Source organism: Prosopis cineraria, unplaced genomic scaffold (genome assembly GCF_029017545.1).
Source record: "Prosopis cineraria cultivar Desert tree isolate PC_DT_omini unplaced genomic scaffold, ASM2901754v1 PC8, whole genome shotgun sequence".
NCBI lineage: Eukaryota > Viridiplantae > Streptophyta > Magnoliopsida > Fabales > Fabaceae > Prosopis > Prosopis cineraria.
The window spans coordinates 7,294,308-7,313,169 of record NW_026555339.1 but is presented as its reverse complement, the minus strand read 5'-3'; the positions used below and the strand labels follow the sequence as shown (position 1 = coordinate 7,313,169).

Here is an 18,862-nt window from a genome sequence, read left to right as displayed (position 1 = left end):
TCCTTGCAAGACCCTACAAATTAGTACATGTTTAGTATTTGAAAAAAATATATATTTTTTTCAAAAAAACTAATATGTATCTCTGTTCGTTAAAAGTTTGATAGGTGAGTTTTATCCACATTGTTGTTTGCATTGTGAGAGATTTGCAGAAAAACCGCAAGACCTATGTTATGGATAAGCCAATCCCTTATTTTTTGGACCTACGCAGTGTCAACAGCAAGATGCCATATGTCCCATTTCATTCCGTCCAACCAGAAATTTGGGATAAGCTCTGATAATTTCTTAACTGTCATTCTATTAAGAATGAATTTATTATTTAAAATTGTAAGTTAAAAATTTTTAAATTTATTTTGTTTAAATTGGATTTTAACAGTCCAGATCTCACCATAGTATAAGTACCATGATCCGAAGCTATACGGATATCTCGGTCTTAAGTCGATCTTAATCACCCACCATGAATTTCTAATATTGTCTGTTACTATGTTTGGTGTACGTTTTTTTTTTTTTACTACATCCTCTCATAATAATGTCAAAATCAGTGGCTCGGTCTTTAATTTTTTTTACTTTTCTAAATTGTTGGAAAAATTAAAATTCTATTTGTGAGAGGATATAGAAAAAGATGCACCAAAAAATTGCATCAAGAACATCGATGAGAATCCGTTCATATATCCGTCCATCAAAGTTTTACAGCAAGCTTCCCCCCCGCCCCTTCTCTTTTTCCATTTTTTAGATGCATACAGCAGAATTACATCGATTAATTTTAAAATTTTCAAACTGCAATTAAGTTGAGTTGCGTTTTAATGTCAAAATTCTGAGGTTCTTGAGGGTGTGAATTTTTCATATATGATCAAGAATGAAATCGAATGTACAGTAAAGTACAAATATTTTTAACGCTAAAATGATTTTTACATTTTTATTTCTAATTCCAATAATTGCAAAATATGAATTTTAAAACGCAGAGATTTCTTTCGTTATACTTAACTCTTTTCTCATCCTTATCAAGTTATCGATCTATTTTCTAAACATTTCATGGCTCCATCATTAGATTTAACATCGTCGTGCTTGTGATTTAATGTTTTTGGGTAAAATGAAGTGATAATAAATTTAATCTGATCCCAAACAAAGGAAAGACCAGGTGACCAACAATCTTGTGCGTCTATAAAAACAATCTTGAAGTTCTTTTTTTTTTTGTTGGAAAAAACAAAAGAATCTTGAAGGTCGTTGATCCCGAAAGTAGAAGAAAAGGATTGTTTAATTTGACTCTCTTGCTGGCCTTCTGTTTTCTATTGGAAGACTTGGTAATATAGCACCAAAGTGTACTTTGTGAAGCCTAGCTAGCTAATACAACATAACCAGCAGGCCAGCTAAATGAAGTGAATTAGTTTGCCTGCTGTATAAATAAATAATGGGTTTTAATAGTTGTTTTAATCAGAATATCATATTAATATTATGAAATTTAATTAGCCCATATATAAAGACGAACCATCCCTATCTCAGCTTGAATCGAGCACAGATAAAGAAAGAAACTATATTTCTTCTTATTAATTCTATGGCTTCTATTTCTTCAAATGGCTTCCTGTTTGCTTTTATTTCTCTGGCTTGCTTCTTCTTCTTCTTAATCGAGGATAAACCCTTTGTTTCTGCAAAAATGAAGAAAGAAGTCAATGAGCTTCTGCAACAAACTCATCATCATGTTCGTCCCACCTCTTTCTTCCCTGCTTCCTCTTGCACCTCTCCTCCTCAAGGTTCTTCAATTTCTCTTGCATCTCTCACTCTGTTATAAAAATTTGATCTATAGCATTGACTAAGATAGTTAATTAATATTTAATAATCCAAATGATTAGAACAAAGTGGTAAGTCAGTACATGATTATATTAGTCTTTTCAAACCCAAATGTGATTTCCTTGTATAGAATCTCTTCTCATTTGTATTGTCTTTATTGTTTTCCTACTATTTGAACTGCACATTGAGCGGGTAGAATCCATATGACTTGCTCCTACATGAGTGCATTCAAGTGATACCTTATGCCCCATCTCATATATATATTAATGATAAATAATATTACAATTTCTTATATCATTGACACTACTATTGAATGAACCAAAATTAATAAAAATTAAATTTTGTATTAAAGAACAACTAGATCATCTCCCTAAGAATCAATGGATTAACTATTTAAATTATAATTATAAAAAGGTAAATAATGGAGGGATTTTTTAATGATGAAATTAATTTAAAAAAATAAATTAAAATTAAATAAATAAAGGAAATTCAATCGAAAAAATTATCAAAAACAAGCAGCGCAATCAATCACAATCCAATCACTTAAATTTAATCTTCCTTGTCCACAAAATAAATTAATTTTATTTAACTTTACTGTTCTTGTTTTATTATATATTTTTCCAATTATTATTCAAGAATTAAACAAGAAATTAAGTTATAGATTAATTAAAATCTTCCTTAACCCACAACCTAACAACTGTTCTAAGTTAGCTACATCAGAAACAAAGCATGAATAATTACTCAAGCTAGGCCAAATTACTCTTATGATGCTATATCAATTGATTATAGAAGTAAAATTTTAAATAAAATTTATAACTCAAAAATCATGCAATATAGCTACTCTAATCAGCAATAGCAATCAAAGCATAAAATTCAGATGTAGAGAAAAGAATAGCAAGTTAAAATAAAACTAGAATAAAATCTTTTCTAAATATCAAAGATTCTGATTAAAATTTAGAATCATGATTTGTAACTAATTACACCAAAAATTTAGCTCTCCATAAAATTTAAAATCAAACCGCATCTAGCAGGAGAAGCCATCGCTCACGGAGAACTATGAAGAGCTATTTGTTGTGTCGATAGGTTTGCGTCTCCTATGCGGCCGTGCGTCTCTTATTAAAGGAAAGCCTAATAATTTATTAAAATGACAAAATTATCCTAAATAGTTCTAATTAAAAACTACACTAAAAGACCCAAAAACAAGTATAAACAAAATATCTAAAATTTAATTCTTGATTTGATTTTTAAGCATGCTCAAATTCTTTTTATCCAAAGTAATCTCTATCAATATCTTCTAAATTTAATCTAAAAAATCTGAAAAAATAAAAAAAATTAAATAATAACTGTACAAAAATATTTAAGATATTATTTATATTTTAAAATCAAAGATTTAGATAGTTAAAATTTAAAAGTTGAATATTGGCTAATAAAATCAAATAATAGTCAATTAAATTCAATTAGCTTTAAATAAATATTTAAAAGTTTAAATTAAAAGGATAAAAATATATATAATTGTCATTTATCAGTCATTCAATTTTTTTTGTTTTATACTCATAATTTTCGTGGCCCGCATAAAAAATATCACACATTTTGCACTAGTTATTTTATTTGCGGGTATTTATATTTTCTGATCATTAAATCTAGCGTTTTCCCTCCCTAAATAGCATCTTTAAACAATCTCCGCACATTTTATATCAATTGATGTATGTACTTTTATACTTAGTTTTGATATTACCAAAACTAATTGTTGACAGTGCTTCTGCTATAAATATCATCAAGAAAGAATCAAAAGTGAATGTGAGAGATAAATTGTTGAATGATTGTTTGGTTAATTGCATAAAGAAATAAACTTTTGATAGTATCTAAAATGGAAAAATTAGTCAACATTACCAAAATATGGAATCTCCTAGGGAAGAATATCAGGAAAAATTTTGAAGGAAAAACTTATGATGTATTTTCAATTTTTTGTTGTAGTATTATATTTTTTGTATTACAAGTATAATTTTATATGTGTAAATATATGATGGCTCCATGATTCAAAATTTCTGGGTCCAGATCATCGGAAATACACAGCAGAGAAAATGGAGGTATAGTGTACGCTGACGGTCAACGGGATAGCTTAGAGCTGGTGGCTGCAACTAATTAAAGTAAAATATCTTGAATATGTTTATCAAACTCTAGTTTGGTTGTTTACAATAAATAATAGGGATTTGGATTTAGTAACTATAGACGCTCGGAGTCTTTACTACCTGAATCATTAAAGTCTATATTAATAATTTAGATAAATTTATTCATTCATTAATTTCAAATAAAGTATAATTTAAAATTATTAATCTAAATTTTAACGATTTAAATGATACAAACACTTAGTTCCTTTATTAAGTACATTCACCAATACAAATCCAAATATAACTATTAATAGCAGTGTGCATGTTTGGATATCCGTTGATAATCAATTATGGCTCCTCACCCCTTTTTTGGAACCACATTTAATAATCAATTATGACTATGAAACTATGTATCTAATAATTAATTATTTTAAAATTCTATTTGTCTGTAATAAATTTTATCAAATTGAAATCTAAACACACCCCGTGCCACATAGGTTTGCAATTGGGCATCGTTGTGTGACCATGTACGTTAAACAAATGTAAAAAACTTCAATGTTTAAGGACTTTCAGAAAAAAAGTGACACGTTTCAGGGTGCGTTAAGGACTTTATTTTTACTGTTTTCTTTGGGTAATTTTTTGTCCCATAGATAATTATTTCTTGATACGACTGCTGATTGTGTGCTTGTTTGGATCAACCTTGCCCAGACTTCAAACCATATATTGCACTTGTAGTTGGCTTCCCTCCTCCAAGGCAAGCCACCTCCTCACCTCGGTTGAGGAGGTACATCTATATTATTTAGATTAAATTTGGACAATTTAAATTTAATAATTTTTTATATTTTTAAAATAAAAAACTTATATTAATTGTAAAATAATTTAATAAATTTGTTTATATGTCTGGATGATCTAGATTTAATATGAATAGTTTATATTTAATATTAAAATTTTAAAATTTATAAAATTTTTAATGTTAAATATAGACCATTCATACTAAATTTGGAATGTCCAAATTGATAAATAAATTTATTAAAAAAATTACAATTTCTATAAATTTTTTATTTAAAAAAATATAAAATAAAAATAAAAATATTAAGTTTGCACAGTCTAGTTGTGTGGAGGAGGGCAGTCAACTTCATAGCACTTTCAGATGCATACAGCAGAGACTTAGTTGTTTTACTGTTTCTTTGGGTAATTGCAATTGATTGGTCCTGTAACGATAATTTCTTGATACAACTATTGGTTAATTAATGTAAGTTATATATCTGATTTCTTGCAATTGACCTTACAAAAATGGAATATTAAATCCTTTCATAAGTTTAGAAAGTTTGAACGAATTTGTTGAGAGAATTCAATTTGATATATATACTTTTTCAGGCTAATGTATTTTAATTTGAAGGAGATTTTTTCAGTCTTAAATTACACATGAAAACGGTATTCTTATTACAGAATGAATTTGCAGTGTTTAATCACTAATCAGATATTAATTTTTAAAATATTAGGGATAACGTTAAAACATACAAATAATAAATTTAATTCTTTTAAAACTCTCAATATAACACACATCTTTCCAATTTTTCAAATGTTGGTCATCAACTTCCTCGGATCTTCGCAATTCTTTCCCTCTCTTGTTCTTCTTCATAGAACACAGCTCACCACGCTAAAGAGATGACAAAAACCTGCTAATGATTGAGCCAATCATTGACTGAGTCAGTTGATTTTATGTGACACTCACATCGATCATCTCATGGGCCAGTGATAATTCATTGACTGGGTCAAATGTCTAACCATTATTTTAACAATTATTGAAGTTAAATCATTGGATATTTAAAATGTTGAGTGACTAATTCGAATCACTCATAAATATTCTCGGATAAAGTGAAGCGACAACGGATGCTTTCTTCTACACTCATTTTGTATTCTGTGTGGCATCCAGAATCACAGAAAGAAGCCATCTTTTCTTCTTTATTATTTCTTTCAATGGCTTCTTCTTCTTCTGATCCCTTCCTCTTTGCTTCTCTTTCTCTGGTTTGCTTCTTCTTCATCTTCTTTACTGATAACAAAAACTTGGTTTTTGCAAAAAGAGAAGAAGCCAGCGAGCTTCCTTATCATCGTGTTCCACTCATGTCTCTCTTTCCTTCTTCCTCATGCAGCTCTCCTCTTCAAGGTTCTTAATTCTGTCTTCCATTTCTCTCTGCGTTATCATCATATGAGTTTTAACCTTATATCTTCTATTATTTAAATGCATGTTGTTTGATTTTTATGGCAATAATACTCTGCTTTGGACTTCACTGTTCTCGAGTTAAAATGATTTCTGGTCCATGGTATTAATGGTCTCGAGTCTTCACTTCACGATTTTCCCCCCATTCATTTAAAAGTTTTTAAAATATTCGATCCACGTTATACGTACGTACGTTGTCTATTTTTGTTACTAATTCATGAACTCCACAATAAGCGGATAGAACCACTTGCACAGTTTAAAGTGACACATACGATTAACAGGAGGAATTAGGAATGGATCCATGGAAGTGGTACACAAGCACGGGCCATGTTCAAAGCCCAAGCAACCCTCACCATCATCATCTTCATCTACTTCATTCATTATACCACACAGCGAAATCTTGGAGCAGGACGAAGCCAGAGTACGGGCGATAAACTCCATGCTTTCCAGAACACAACAAAGTCACCAAGAAGCAGAGACTTCAAAGATTCAGGTTCCGGCGAGGTCTGGCATCGCTCTTGGGAGGGCAAACTACTACGTCACGGTGGGGCTAGGAACCCCCAAGAGCGATCTGTCTCTAGAATTTGACACCGGCAGTGACCTAACTTGGACACAGTGTAAGCCCTGTATTGGTTCTTGCTACAGCCAGAAGGATCCCATCTTCGATCCCTCGCAGTCATCTTCCTACTCTAACATCCCCTGCACTTCTTCCCTCTGTTCCCTACTTTCCCCCGCATGTTATTCACCGACGAGAGCTTGCTTATACCGTATTCGATACGGTGATGGATCTTTTACCACTGGCTTCTACGCGAAGGAAACACTAACCATACCTCCCAATGACGTCTTTCAAAACTTCCTATTCGGTTGTGGCCAGGACAACCAAGGTATCTTCAGGGGCACCGCCGGACTGCTGGGCCTCGGTCGGGGCGCCGTCTCCATCGTCCAACAAGCCGCCCAGAGTTACGGCAAAATCTTTTCCTACTGCCTCCCCTCCACCCCCAGCACCGTCGGCTACCTTAGCTTCGGGGGGGAGTCCTCCTACAGCAACATCAAATACATTCCATACTATTCCATCTCCAGGGCCCCTCCCTCTACGGTGTCCACCTCAACGGAATCACCCTCGGTGGCGTCAATCCACCGATCTCCGCTTCCATGTTTCCCTCCGGCGCTGTCATCGACTCTGGCACAGCCATCACACGGCTCTCTCGGGCGGCGTACGGTCCCCTGAGAGACGCATTCAGGAGATTCATGTCGGCGAGGTACCCCAAGGGCAAGACGGATGACTTACTGGACACATGCTACGATCTGGGGGGGTTCAACACTGTTTACGTTCCAAAGGTATCATTGACTTTCGGAGGTGGAGTGAACGTCGAATTGGACGTAGCAGGGATTCTGTACATAACGAGCATAAGGCAGGTGTGTTTAGGGTTTGCTGCGAATGAAAATGATGACTATGTGGCCATTATCGGAAATACGCAGCAGAAAACACTGGAGGTAGTGTACGACGTTGATGGTGAAAAGATTGGGTTTAGAGCCGGTGGCTGCAACTAATAATTGGTCCGCTCAAGCAAAAATATCTTCAACAAATTAGTACATGTTTAGTATTCAAAAAAAAATTTCAAAAAAATTGAAATGTATCTCGGTTCATTAAAAATTTGATAGTCTAGTGCTATCCACATTCTTGCTTTCTCTGTGAGAGATTTGCAGGAGTATTGCAAGGCCTACGTTATGGATAAGCCAATCCATTATTGTTGGACCTACGCTGTCTCGAGAGCAAGATGCCACATTTCTCAAATCTTTCCGTCCAACCAGATATTTGGGATCAGGCTAAGATAATTTCCAAACTATCATTCTATTAAAAATGCATTTATTATTTAAAATTTGTAAGTTAAAAATTTTAAAATTTAGATTGTTTGAATTTATTATTTAGATTGTTTAACAGTCCACATCTGACTATAGTGATATAATTAACAACCATGATGCAAAGCTAGATGGATATATCTCACGCTTAGCCATCCACCATGAATTGGGTTTGGGATCTCTAATGTGTCATGTTCTAATGTCTTTTGTAATTAATGCCTCAAATTCTTAATTTTATTTTTCTTTTTTTATCATTAGTTTTTATATAAAATAAGAAATATTTTTATATCTTGAAGTTCTAAAATGATAAATTTTTTTATTTTTTATGTTTTCTAAAGAAAATATAATACACCTTTTTATTTTTGAAAAATTATAAAAAAATCAACATTTTGAAACATCAATATATAAAAATGTCTTTTATTTTATACAGAAGTCAATAATTTAAAAAAATAAAATTGAGAAATTGGGCATTAGAAAAATATATACTCCCTCCGTTAAAAAATATAAAACATTTTTTAATTGAATCTTACTCTCTAATAAAGTAATTACCTACTTTCAAACTAATTTTATTTTTTTATATTTACTCCTATTAAATACCTTACTATAAATATAAAGTTATTCATCAATAGAGGCACTTTTAAAAATAAAAAAGCAAAGATTACAATTGAAAGACTAAAAATACCTTATATTTTTTAATATCCAACTCCTCCAAATATATCTTATATCTTTTACGGAGGAAGTATTATATTAGCTGCCCCTAGCCCTAATCAAGATGACGACGACGTGGCTATCATGGGAAATACACGGCAAAAAACAATGGAGGCAGCGTGCACCGTTGACGGTCAAAGGATTGGGTTTAGAGCTAGCTTCTGAAACTCTACTGTGACAGAATCTATTTGAATTTCAAAGCTCTGTGTGATAATCAATTATTTTAAAATTAATTTTACCCAACTAAAATCTAAACAAACTGGGTGTCATAGGTTGGGAAATTGGAATTGGATATCCTTGTGTGATCATGTAAGTTAAACAAATGTAAAATCCTTCGATGTTTAAGAGCTTCATAAATAAATTAAAGTGACAAGTTTCAGGTTGTGTTAAGGACTTTGTTTTTACTGTTTCTTTGGGTAGTCTTTTGTCCTATGGGTAATTATTTCTTGATACAACCATTGATTAATTAATGTAAGGTGTATGCATGTGTGTGCATATGTATATATCTGATTTCTTGTAATTGACCTTACAAAAATGGAATAATTGAATCCTTTCACAAGTTTAGAGAGCTTGAACGAATTTGAGAGAATTCAATTTGATACACCCACATTTTCAGGCTAATGTTTATTTTAATTTAAAGGATATTTTTTCCGTCTTAAATTATATATGAAAACGGTATTCATATTACAGAATGAATTTTCAGTGTTTAATACGTTCTTCATATCATTTTCAATTCACCATCCTTTAATACTCTATATGACATAAGAAGTATCATCATGAGATTTTGTTAGTTGCATATATGAGCAATTTTCCGGAGAAGCAAACTCATACGTGACTTAGAAAGCATTATATATATATATATATATATATATATATATCATATGGATAAATGTATATTACCATATAGTCTTGTTGTATTTAAAAAATTAAGAAATATAATCTTGAAGCTCATTGATCGCAATTAAGATATCAAAATTCAAAAGCCCTAGGGAGTTCGCAGACCTTAGGCTGTGACGTTTGACAAATTGCAGTTGGCCCCTCCTGTTGGCATATTTATTGTTTTCTATTGGAAGCAGACATAGTAATATTTTATACTCCCTCCACATAAGATATTTAAAAAAAATTAAATGTTAAAAAATATAAGATACTTTAAGTTTTTTAATATATAATCATTATTTTTTCAAAAGTATTCTTAATAAATCACTTTATATTTATTTTAGGGTGAAATACCATATTAAATAAGATAAATATGAAAAAATAGGATTAACTTAAAAATAAGTAATTACTTTATTATAAGTAAAATTTATTTAAAAATACCTTATATTAAAAAAAATTATATGTACATGCGTACATACATATGAACAGAAAATTGTATACAGAGAGAAGCCTGGCTAGTACGATTGTACCTAGGCCAGCCAACTAAGTGAAATGAATAAGTTTATCTCACTTATAGGGATAAATATAATGGGTTTTTAATAATTTTATAATCAGAAGATAATTTATATCTTACATGCTAATTCATCAATATATTTTATACATTAGATTAATTTAAGAGTTAATTTGTGTTTTAAAACTCAAAAGACTAGCATGATAATTTAATAAAAATGTAAGGAATCAAATAGAAAACACAAATGAAATTGAGGGACTGTAGGCTTTATTATCTCATGACAATATTGCTATTATTATTTTTTTTTTGAGCAAAACAATATTGCTATTATATAAATTATATTCAGCCTATAAAGGCCAGCCATCCCGATTGAGTTTATGCTGTGTGGCCTCTTGAAGCGCAGAAAGGAACAATCTTTTCTTCTTTCAATGGCTTCTCCTTCTTCCAATCCCTTCCTCCTTGCTTTTATTTGTCTGGCTTGCTTCTTATTATTCTTCATTGAGAGCAAACCCTTTGTTTCTGCTATAAGGAAAGAAGCCAATGAGCTTCAACATGCTCATCATCATCGTGTTCTTCTCACCTCTTTCTTCCCTTCTTCCTCTTGCAGCTCTCAAGGTTCTTTAATTCTCTTCCATGTGCATCTTTCTGTCTCTCTCTTTCTATAATAAATATAAATCAATTGATAAACTTCTGGTCTCATCTATCTATGTGCATACAATGACTGGATCGAAGAATCATTGCTCATATTGAATTTATTTGATGCAATGAATAGGTGCATGCAGCAAGGGATCGTTACAAGTGGTGCACAAGCACGGGCCATGTTCAAAACCGAAGCAACACCCATCGTCGTCGTCATCATCTTCGTTCACTATGCCGCACTGTGAAATCCTTAAGCAAGACGTAGAGAGGGAACTACTTCGTCACAGTGGCGCTGGGAATCCCCAAGAGAGATCTGTCCCTCCAATTTGACATAGGCGGTTAACTCACTTGGACTCAATGTGAGCCCTGTGCTGGTTCTTGCTATCAACTGGACCAACCCATCTTCGACCCTTCTCGCTCTTCTTCTTACTCCAACATCTCTTGCTCTTCTTCACAGTGTTCCCAGCTTTCCTCTTCTACAGGTATATACTTATATGTATACTAGCTTTCAAGCTCATGATTCATTTAGTACGTTCTCTTATACATATCTGCGCATCTTTCTCCATGTAATAATGCATCAACGAGAGCTTGCATATACACTCTGATATATGGCAGCGAATCTTTCCCTACGGGCTTCTTAGCAAGGAAAAGACTGACCATATCTCCCGACGACATCATCGACGACTTCCTCTTGGGCTGCTGCCAGAACAACCAAGGTCACTTCAGAGGCACCGCCGGCAACAAACCTCCCAAAAGTACCGGAGAATCTTTTCCTACTGGCTCCCCTCCATCCCCATTTACGCCTGCTACCTTGAGTTCGGCCCCGGATACTCCCACCCCGACGTCAAATACACTCTATTCTCGTCCATCTTCAAGAACTCCACTTAGCTCTCTCTTTCCTTCTTCCGCATGCAGCTCTCCTCCGCAAGGTTATTTCTGTCTTCCATTTCTCTCTGTGATATATCTTTTTCATTTAAATGCATGGTGTTTGATTTTAATAACAGTAATACTCAGCACGAGCCTTCACTGCTTGTCTGCGTCTCAAGTTAAAATGATGCTACTTCAGTTCCAATTTATAAAAAAACTTTTAGATAAAATCACATGTATCAATACAAGTTATTAAATACAATTTATAACATTATTTTTTCAAAATAAAAATATAAACTTTCAAGAAAGTTCTTCAATTAATTATTTATTTGTGAAAGAATATAAAAGAAAGAGAATATATGCAAATGTTTATGTTGCAAAAGTATATATTTTTGGGTCTAAAGTTAAAATGACAACCCAATGAGGAGAATTGAGGTTAAAAACATGACTAATCCAAGAAGCATAACTTGATCCATTGCCAAAAAAGAAGAGTACACAGCGCAAGCCTAACGTAGTCTTTAAGACTCGAGACGATTAAATGTATGAGATCATTGAAAGGATATAGTGTATCATGCCATGAATCTCGCGGGCCATGCTAGTGATATTTCATGAATGGGCTCTAGATTCTGTGGGTGTACGATCTCAACTAAATAATTATAAAAGCAGCAGAAGTTTGCAGAAAATAGGACATAAACAATCAATCATCAACATCCATTAATACTTCCACCATTTTTATTCTATATTTTTAAATAGTTTTTAGAATCATTTTTAGTTTTGTAATCTTTACAATTCTGTACTTTGAACATTTATCAATCAAATGCTCATTTATTTTAGTCTCTTTGCATCTTCACATTTAAATAAACTATAGTAAGAGCTCAAAAATTCTTATTATCTTTTGAAACTCAGCGTCTCTGACACTCTTGATATTTTTTGTTGTTTGTAGAGAACAATATCATTAATAAAAGTTGATTTTTATCAAAATATCCTATATTTTATGACGTCGAATTTTTTTAAGAATATTTCATATGGGACAGAACGGGAGTATATGGTAGTATGTAGTATTTTTTGTCTCAACTCTCAAGTCTTGATTAGCCAAAGGTTAAGTTAAAATATCGATATATAATAATAATAAAGTCCGTTCAACCAGATATTTGGGATCAAGCTAAGATAATTTCTTAACTGTCATTTTATTAAAGATGAATTTATTATTTAAAATTTGTAAGTTAAAAATTTTATATTTAGATTGTCCAAATTGAATTTAAACAGTTCAAATTTCATCATAGTGATAGGTATCATGGTCCAAAGCTGGACTGATGTCTCACTGTTAGTCACCCACCAAGGATTTCTAATAACGTCTGTTACAACGTTTGGTGTATTTTTTTTCCCCAACATCCTCTCATAATTAAGTCAAAATCACTGGATCGCTCATTATTTTTTTTTTCACTATTCTAAATCCATCCATCAAAGTTTTACAGCAAGTTTTTTGTCTTTTTCCATTTTTTAGATGCATACATCAGATTTACATCGATTAATTAGACACACACACTCTTCTTGAGAAAAAACGAAAAGTCCATAGCTTTCCAAGCCTTTTAAATTTTTTAAACTGCAATTAAGTTGAGTTGCGTTTTAATGTCAAAATTCTGGAGGTTCTTCAGGGTGATGCAGGAGGTGATGAATTTTTCATCCATTTGAATATTCCATATACGTTCAAGACTGAAATCGAACGAACAATTTCATATCTAACTCTAAAATTACAAATAACTTTAACGCTAAATTGATTTTTACATTTTTATTTCTAATTCTAATAATTGCAAAAATATAATGAATATCGAAACATATATTTCTTTCATTATACTTGACTCTTCTCATCCTTATCAAGTTATATATTTTCTAAATTTTTCATGGCTTCATCATTAGATTTAACATGTTCACACATGTACTTCAATGTTTTTGGGTAAAATGAAGTGACAAATAAATTTAATCTAATCCCAAACCAAGGAAAGACCTGCAGGCGATCAACAATAATCTTGAAGTTCTTTTTTTTTCCACAAAAAAAAAAGGAAAAAGAAAAATAAACTTGAAGGCCGTTGATCGCAAATAAGACATATTTATCAAATGCATCAGATAGAAGAAATCATAGGGGAGTTCGCAGATCTTAGATTGTAACGTTTCAGAAAAGGATTGTTTCATTTGACCTTTTGCTGGCCTGTTTGGCTGTTTTCTATTGGAAGACTTGGTAATATAGCACCAAAACTGTGTAATTAGTGAAGCCAAGTACAACGTAACCAACAGGCCAGCTAAATGGAGTGAATTAGTTTGTCTGTTATATATAAATAATGGGTGTTAATAGTTGTTTTAATTAGAATATCCTGTTAATATCATGACCAGTCATGAAATTTAGCCTATAAAGGCCAACGATATCCCTTTCTCAGCTTGAAGCATACAGAAAGAGAAACTACCCTTCTTGTTTCTATGGCTTCTTCTTCTTCTAATCCCTTCCTGTTTGCTTTTATTTCTGTTGTTTGCTTCTTCTTCTTCTTGATAGAGAACGAACCCTTTGTTTCTGCAATAACGAGGAAAGAAGCCAGTGAGCTTCTTCAACAAACTCAACATCATGTTCATCTCACCTCTTTCTTCCCTTCTTCATCTTGCACCTCTCCTCCTAAAGGTTCTTTCTCTTTCATCTCTCACTCTCTGTTATTAAAAAAATTGTTCTACAGCATTGTGACGCTCAGCACCAACTCTCTTTGAACCATAAATAACATTACTTTTTGTTCAATTAAGATAGTTAATATTTAATCAAATGATTATAACAAAGTAGAATGTCAATGCATGGTTAGAGTTCTAATTAACTAGATTGACAGTTAGATTCCAAAAACTAATTAGATCGATCCAAATACAACTTCTATATATGCTAGCACAGAAAATGTCATTTACATATCGTAACTCTCACGTCGGTGCTGTCCAAAGCCAACTAATGAAGGAGTAGTCTCAAATTTGTTTTCCTTGTATAGAATCTCTTCTTTGTAGCGTATTTTTTTCCTACTATTTGAACTGGACTGACATTGAGCTGATAGAATAATCCACGTGACTACTACATGAGTACATTCAAGTGATATGTGTATGTGTATAATACGATGAACAGGTGCAAGCAGGAAGGGATATTTGGAAGTAGTACACAAGCACGGCCCATGTTCAGAACCGAAGCAACAAACATCATCATCTTCATTTATTATACCGCACAGAGAAATCCTGATGCGAGACCAAGCGAGGGCTAGGTCAATCCACTCTAAGCTTTACAGGAGACACAACTATAATGAAGTAGCAAAAGTAGATGTTAGTTCAAATCGCAGGTTGGACCGGGTTCAGCTTCCGGCCAAGTCCGGCGTCCTTCTCGGGACCGGGAACTACTTTGTCACGGTGGGGCTGGGAAGCCCCAAGAGAGATCTGTCTCTGGACTTCGACACAGGCAGTGACCTAACTTGGACTCAGTGTGAGCCCTGTCTTGGTTCTTGCTATTCCCAGAAACAACCAGTCTTTGACCCTTCTCACTCTTCTTCTTACTCCGATGTCTCTTGCTCATCTTCTCAGTGCTCCCAGCTTCTCTCTGCCACTGGTACACACACACACTCTCACATTATCTTTCAAGCTAAGTTTATGAACATAGCTTCCTTCTCTTTTATTCATTGAATACATTCTCTTATATATGCATATGATCTCCAGGATTTTTTCCATTATGTAATACAACAACAAGGGCTTGCATGTACGGTCTTATCTATGCTGACGAATCCACCTCCATTGGCTTCTTCGCTAAGGAAAAACTAACCATATCTCCGACCGATGTCTTCGACGACTTCCTTTTTGGCTGCGGCCAGAACAACACAGGTCTCTTCGGCGGCACCGCTGGGTTGCTCGGTCTCGGTCGCGATCCGCTCTCCTTCGTCCAACAAACCGCGCATAAGTACCACAGAATCTTTTCCTATTGTCTTCCGTCGACTCCAAGTGCCGTCGGCTACCTCAACTTTGGCCCCAGTCATAGGTACTCCTACGGCGACGTCAAATACACTCCGTTCTCCTCCATCTTCAAGAACTCCTCCTTCTACGGCCTTGACTTCGTCGGAATATCTCTCGGTGGCGTCAATATCCCGATCTCTGCCTCCTCCGGCACGGTTATTGACTCTGGTAGTGAAGTCACCTGGCTCCCTCCGGCGGCGTACAGTTCCCTGAGAGACGAGTTTCAGAGACAGATGTGGAGGTACCCGAAGGCGGATCCGGTTGAAGTACTGGACACGTGCTACAATCTGCGTGGGTACGAAGTTGTTCACTTGCCGAAGGTTTCATTGACGTTTGGAGGTGGGGTGAACGTGACGTTGGACGCATCGGGGATTCTGTATGTTGTGAGCAAAGAACAGGCGTGTTTAGGGTTTGCTGCGAATAAAGTTGATGGCGATGAAGGTGATGATGTGGTTATTATTGGCAATACACAGCAGAAAACACTGGAGGTAGTGTACGATGTTGATGGTGAAAGGATTGGGTTTAGATCTCACGGCTGCAAATGATAGATTCTTAAATTTATTAGTGTTATTATGATGTCAACAAAAATCAATAAATCCAAGTAGCTTATAAGTTGATATATTATAAGCATGAGTAAGGTAAGGATATGCTTATATCTGTCTACTTATATATTTAAAGTGATCTAATTCATGAGTTTGCCAGGTAAAGCAAGAGACTTTTAGACGTTGGTTGTTAGGGCTTATATTGTCTTCCCCAGTTACAAGGCTATGGACTCTGTTGTTTTTACTATTGCTATATATTTGTTCGTCATGTTTCGCTATTTGGTATTACCATTTCCTCGTCATTCAGGGGGAGAAAGTTTTATTATAGTCACTTTTCTCATATTTAAGGCGTATTAAAATATTGTAAATAATTTTCAAAGAAATAAAAATAATTGCAATAGCCTAATAATGCATTTGGAGAAAGATTTTCTTTTTTCTTTTTTTTTTTTTTCTTTTGGGGGGGCGGGGGGGGGGGGGGAATGAGAGCCAGCGGCCCCTGTGCCGCAATGGGATGTATGTTCGAACCCAGAATGGGCTTTCAAGTTTGGACCTTCATTTATATTCTCCTCAGTAAAATTTCGACAGCCAATCGGGAATCAGGAGTTATTTACATCAACTGATAAGAGTACAGCAAAGGACAAATAAAAAAAAAAAAAACCTATATCATTCATGAATTCTCTCTCATATTACATCACCTTCAACAGGCTTCAAATGATGGCGAAACTACCCCATCAGAAAAATCAAAAGCTTAAAGAGAAACTTCAATTTGATGTTTTATTAATTGTAATTGTTTCTTTCACGGAGGTCATTCTCTGTCCCAGGAAAGTGTCCAGTCCAACACAGACTTTTTCCCTGTATTTATCAATATGCTTGTGAGAAATCTACCTGTTTCTCCGATAAAAATGAGAGTCAAACATGCTTCTCTTGTGATTTGAATCATAGATGTTCTGAGGTTCAAATTAATTTCAGATCAGCCACCAAGCAAGAGAACCGAAGACAAAATTCACCTATGTGCGCTCTTGCTGGAGCTTACCAACAAGACAGTTTTCCATTGCTTCATCACAAAGCTCAAGGGTAATTTCTAAATTCCCTTCTTCATAATTTACATCAATAAAATATATCATATATCTCTTTCTCTGCTACCAATCCTTTTGCTCTCATCTCATCAAAAATTGCCTCGCCTCCACAAATTTTCTTCCTCTTGAAGAACCCTTTTATAATGGCATTATAGGAAGAGGCTGTGAGATCAAATCCCTTTTCAATCATTCCTCTATGCAAAAACCATGCCTCTTTCATATTCCTAGCTTTACAATGCCCTCTTACCAAGATATTATATGTGTTACCATCGGCTGCCTGCCACTCCTCGGCATGCATACTCCTGAAAACATTCGTGGCAGCGCGCATGTCATTTCTAATGCAGTACTGCTTCATAAGAGAATTGAATGTGGTAGCATTTGGTGTTATACCCTTATCTAACATCCATTGAATTAGTCTTTCACCATCTTCCAGCATTCCTGACAGGCAAAACCCATTCATTAGCACATTGAATGTAACAACTGTAGGCTGAAGTCCTTTATCGAGCATCTTGCGAAGCAGCTTGTGAGCCTTGGCCATTTCCCCAATCTTACAGTAAGCATCCATAAGAGTCGTGTATGTAACAGTATCGGGATAAATTTCAGCAAGTTCCATTTCTTCCATCAATTTTAACGCTTGTTCTATATTTCCTATCTTACAAAGGCCATTGATGAAAGCATTGTAAGTGCAAACATTTGGTTGTAGGCCCTTTGCAGATATCTCATGAAGAAGTTCATTTGCTACATCTACCTCTCCACGTTTACAAAGTCCATCAACCAGTGCAGTATAAGTGAAAATATTTGGAGTCAACCCTTTCTGAACCATCTGGTTGTGTAAAGAAAAGGCTTCTTTTATTTCCCCTGCCTTGCAATATCCATCAATGAGTTCTGTATAAGTAACCTCATCTACTTCCAACCCTTTACTAAGCATTTGACTGAAAAAATCTTGAGCTTCCGCCATTTTCCCATTTTGACAAAATCCATGAATCATAGCAGTATATGTCACAAAATCAGGTATTATTTTCTTACCTTGCATTTCATTAAAGAACTTGTATGCAGCTGAAATATTCCCAGACTTGCAGAAACCACTTATGATGGTTGTGTAGATCACATGATCAGGATATATCCCCTGGTTTCTCATTTCCCACAAGATTTTATCAGGTTCAACCTACTTTACCAGTCTTACGAAGAAGAAGAATTACATCATTGTAAGTGTATTCATTTGGTTTGATTCCCTTTCTCTGCAACTCTTCTACAAGCTTTACAACCTTCTCTAGCTGTCCAATTTGACAATATCCACTAATTATAGTGCTATAACTTACAATATCAGGCATATGGCCTTAAATTCCATTTGTATGAGTAAAAGGTGCGCTTCTTTGATCATACCCAACTGACACAGACAATGAAGAATGACATTATATGATGTGGTGTTCCAAGGAACACCTACTCCTGGATAGTCGTTAAATACCTTTAATGCCATCCTTATTCCATCAAAATTGTTTGACAGCCTAGCTAGAAACAAATTACAAGAATCTACAGAGACCAGAAGACCATAATTTAACAATTTATCAAAAAGTTGTCTGGCTTCTAAAAGCATCCCACCTTCAACTAAGACTTGGAAAAATATATCAAATACATGAGGGTCAGAACCCCAGTCCTTG

The 18,862-nt window shown here is 34.2% G+C and overlaps 2 protein-coding genes and 1 pseudogene across 2 annotated transcripts; 2 read left to right on the top strand and 1 right to left on the bottom strand.

The window, feature by feature from the left end:
- The first annotated feature begins 5,772 nt into the window (after nt 1-5,772).
- Nucleotides 5,773-8,064, top strand: LOC129317971 (aspartyl protease family protein At5g10770-like). The gene is made up of 2 exons (XM_054962431.1): nt 5,773-6,057; nt 6,393-8,064. The coding sequence occupies exons 1-2, from the start codon at nt 5,784-5,786 to the stop codon at nt 7,337-7,339; spliced, it is 1,221 nt and encodes a 406-aa protein (XP_054818406.1). The 5' UTR covers nt 5,773-5,783; the 3' UTR covers nt 7,340-8,064.
- A 2,430-nt stretch (nt 8,065-10,494) lies between these two features.
- Nucleotides 10,495-16,334, top strand: LOC129317217 (aspartyl protease family protein At5g10770-like). The gene is made up of 6 exons (XM_054961585.1): nt 10,495-10,681; nt 10,839-11,020; nt 11,163-11,187; nt 11,347-11,634; nt 14,718-15,188; nt 15,296-16,334. Exons 1-6 carry the CDS (start codon nt 10,495-10,497, stop codon nt 16,129-16,131), a joined length of 1,989 nt encoding a protein of 662 aa, XP_054817560.1. The 3' UTR covers nt 16,132-16,334.
- Nucleotides 16,335-16,646: 312 nt separating this feature from the next.
- Nucleotides 16,647-18,862, bottom strand: part of LOC129317216 (pentatricopeptide repeat-containing protein At1g05670, mitochondrial-like) — a 4,420-nt pseudogene continuing 2,204 nt past the window's right edge.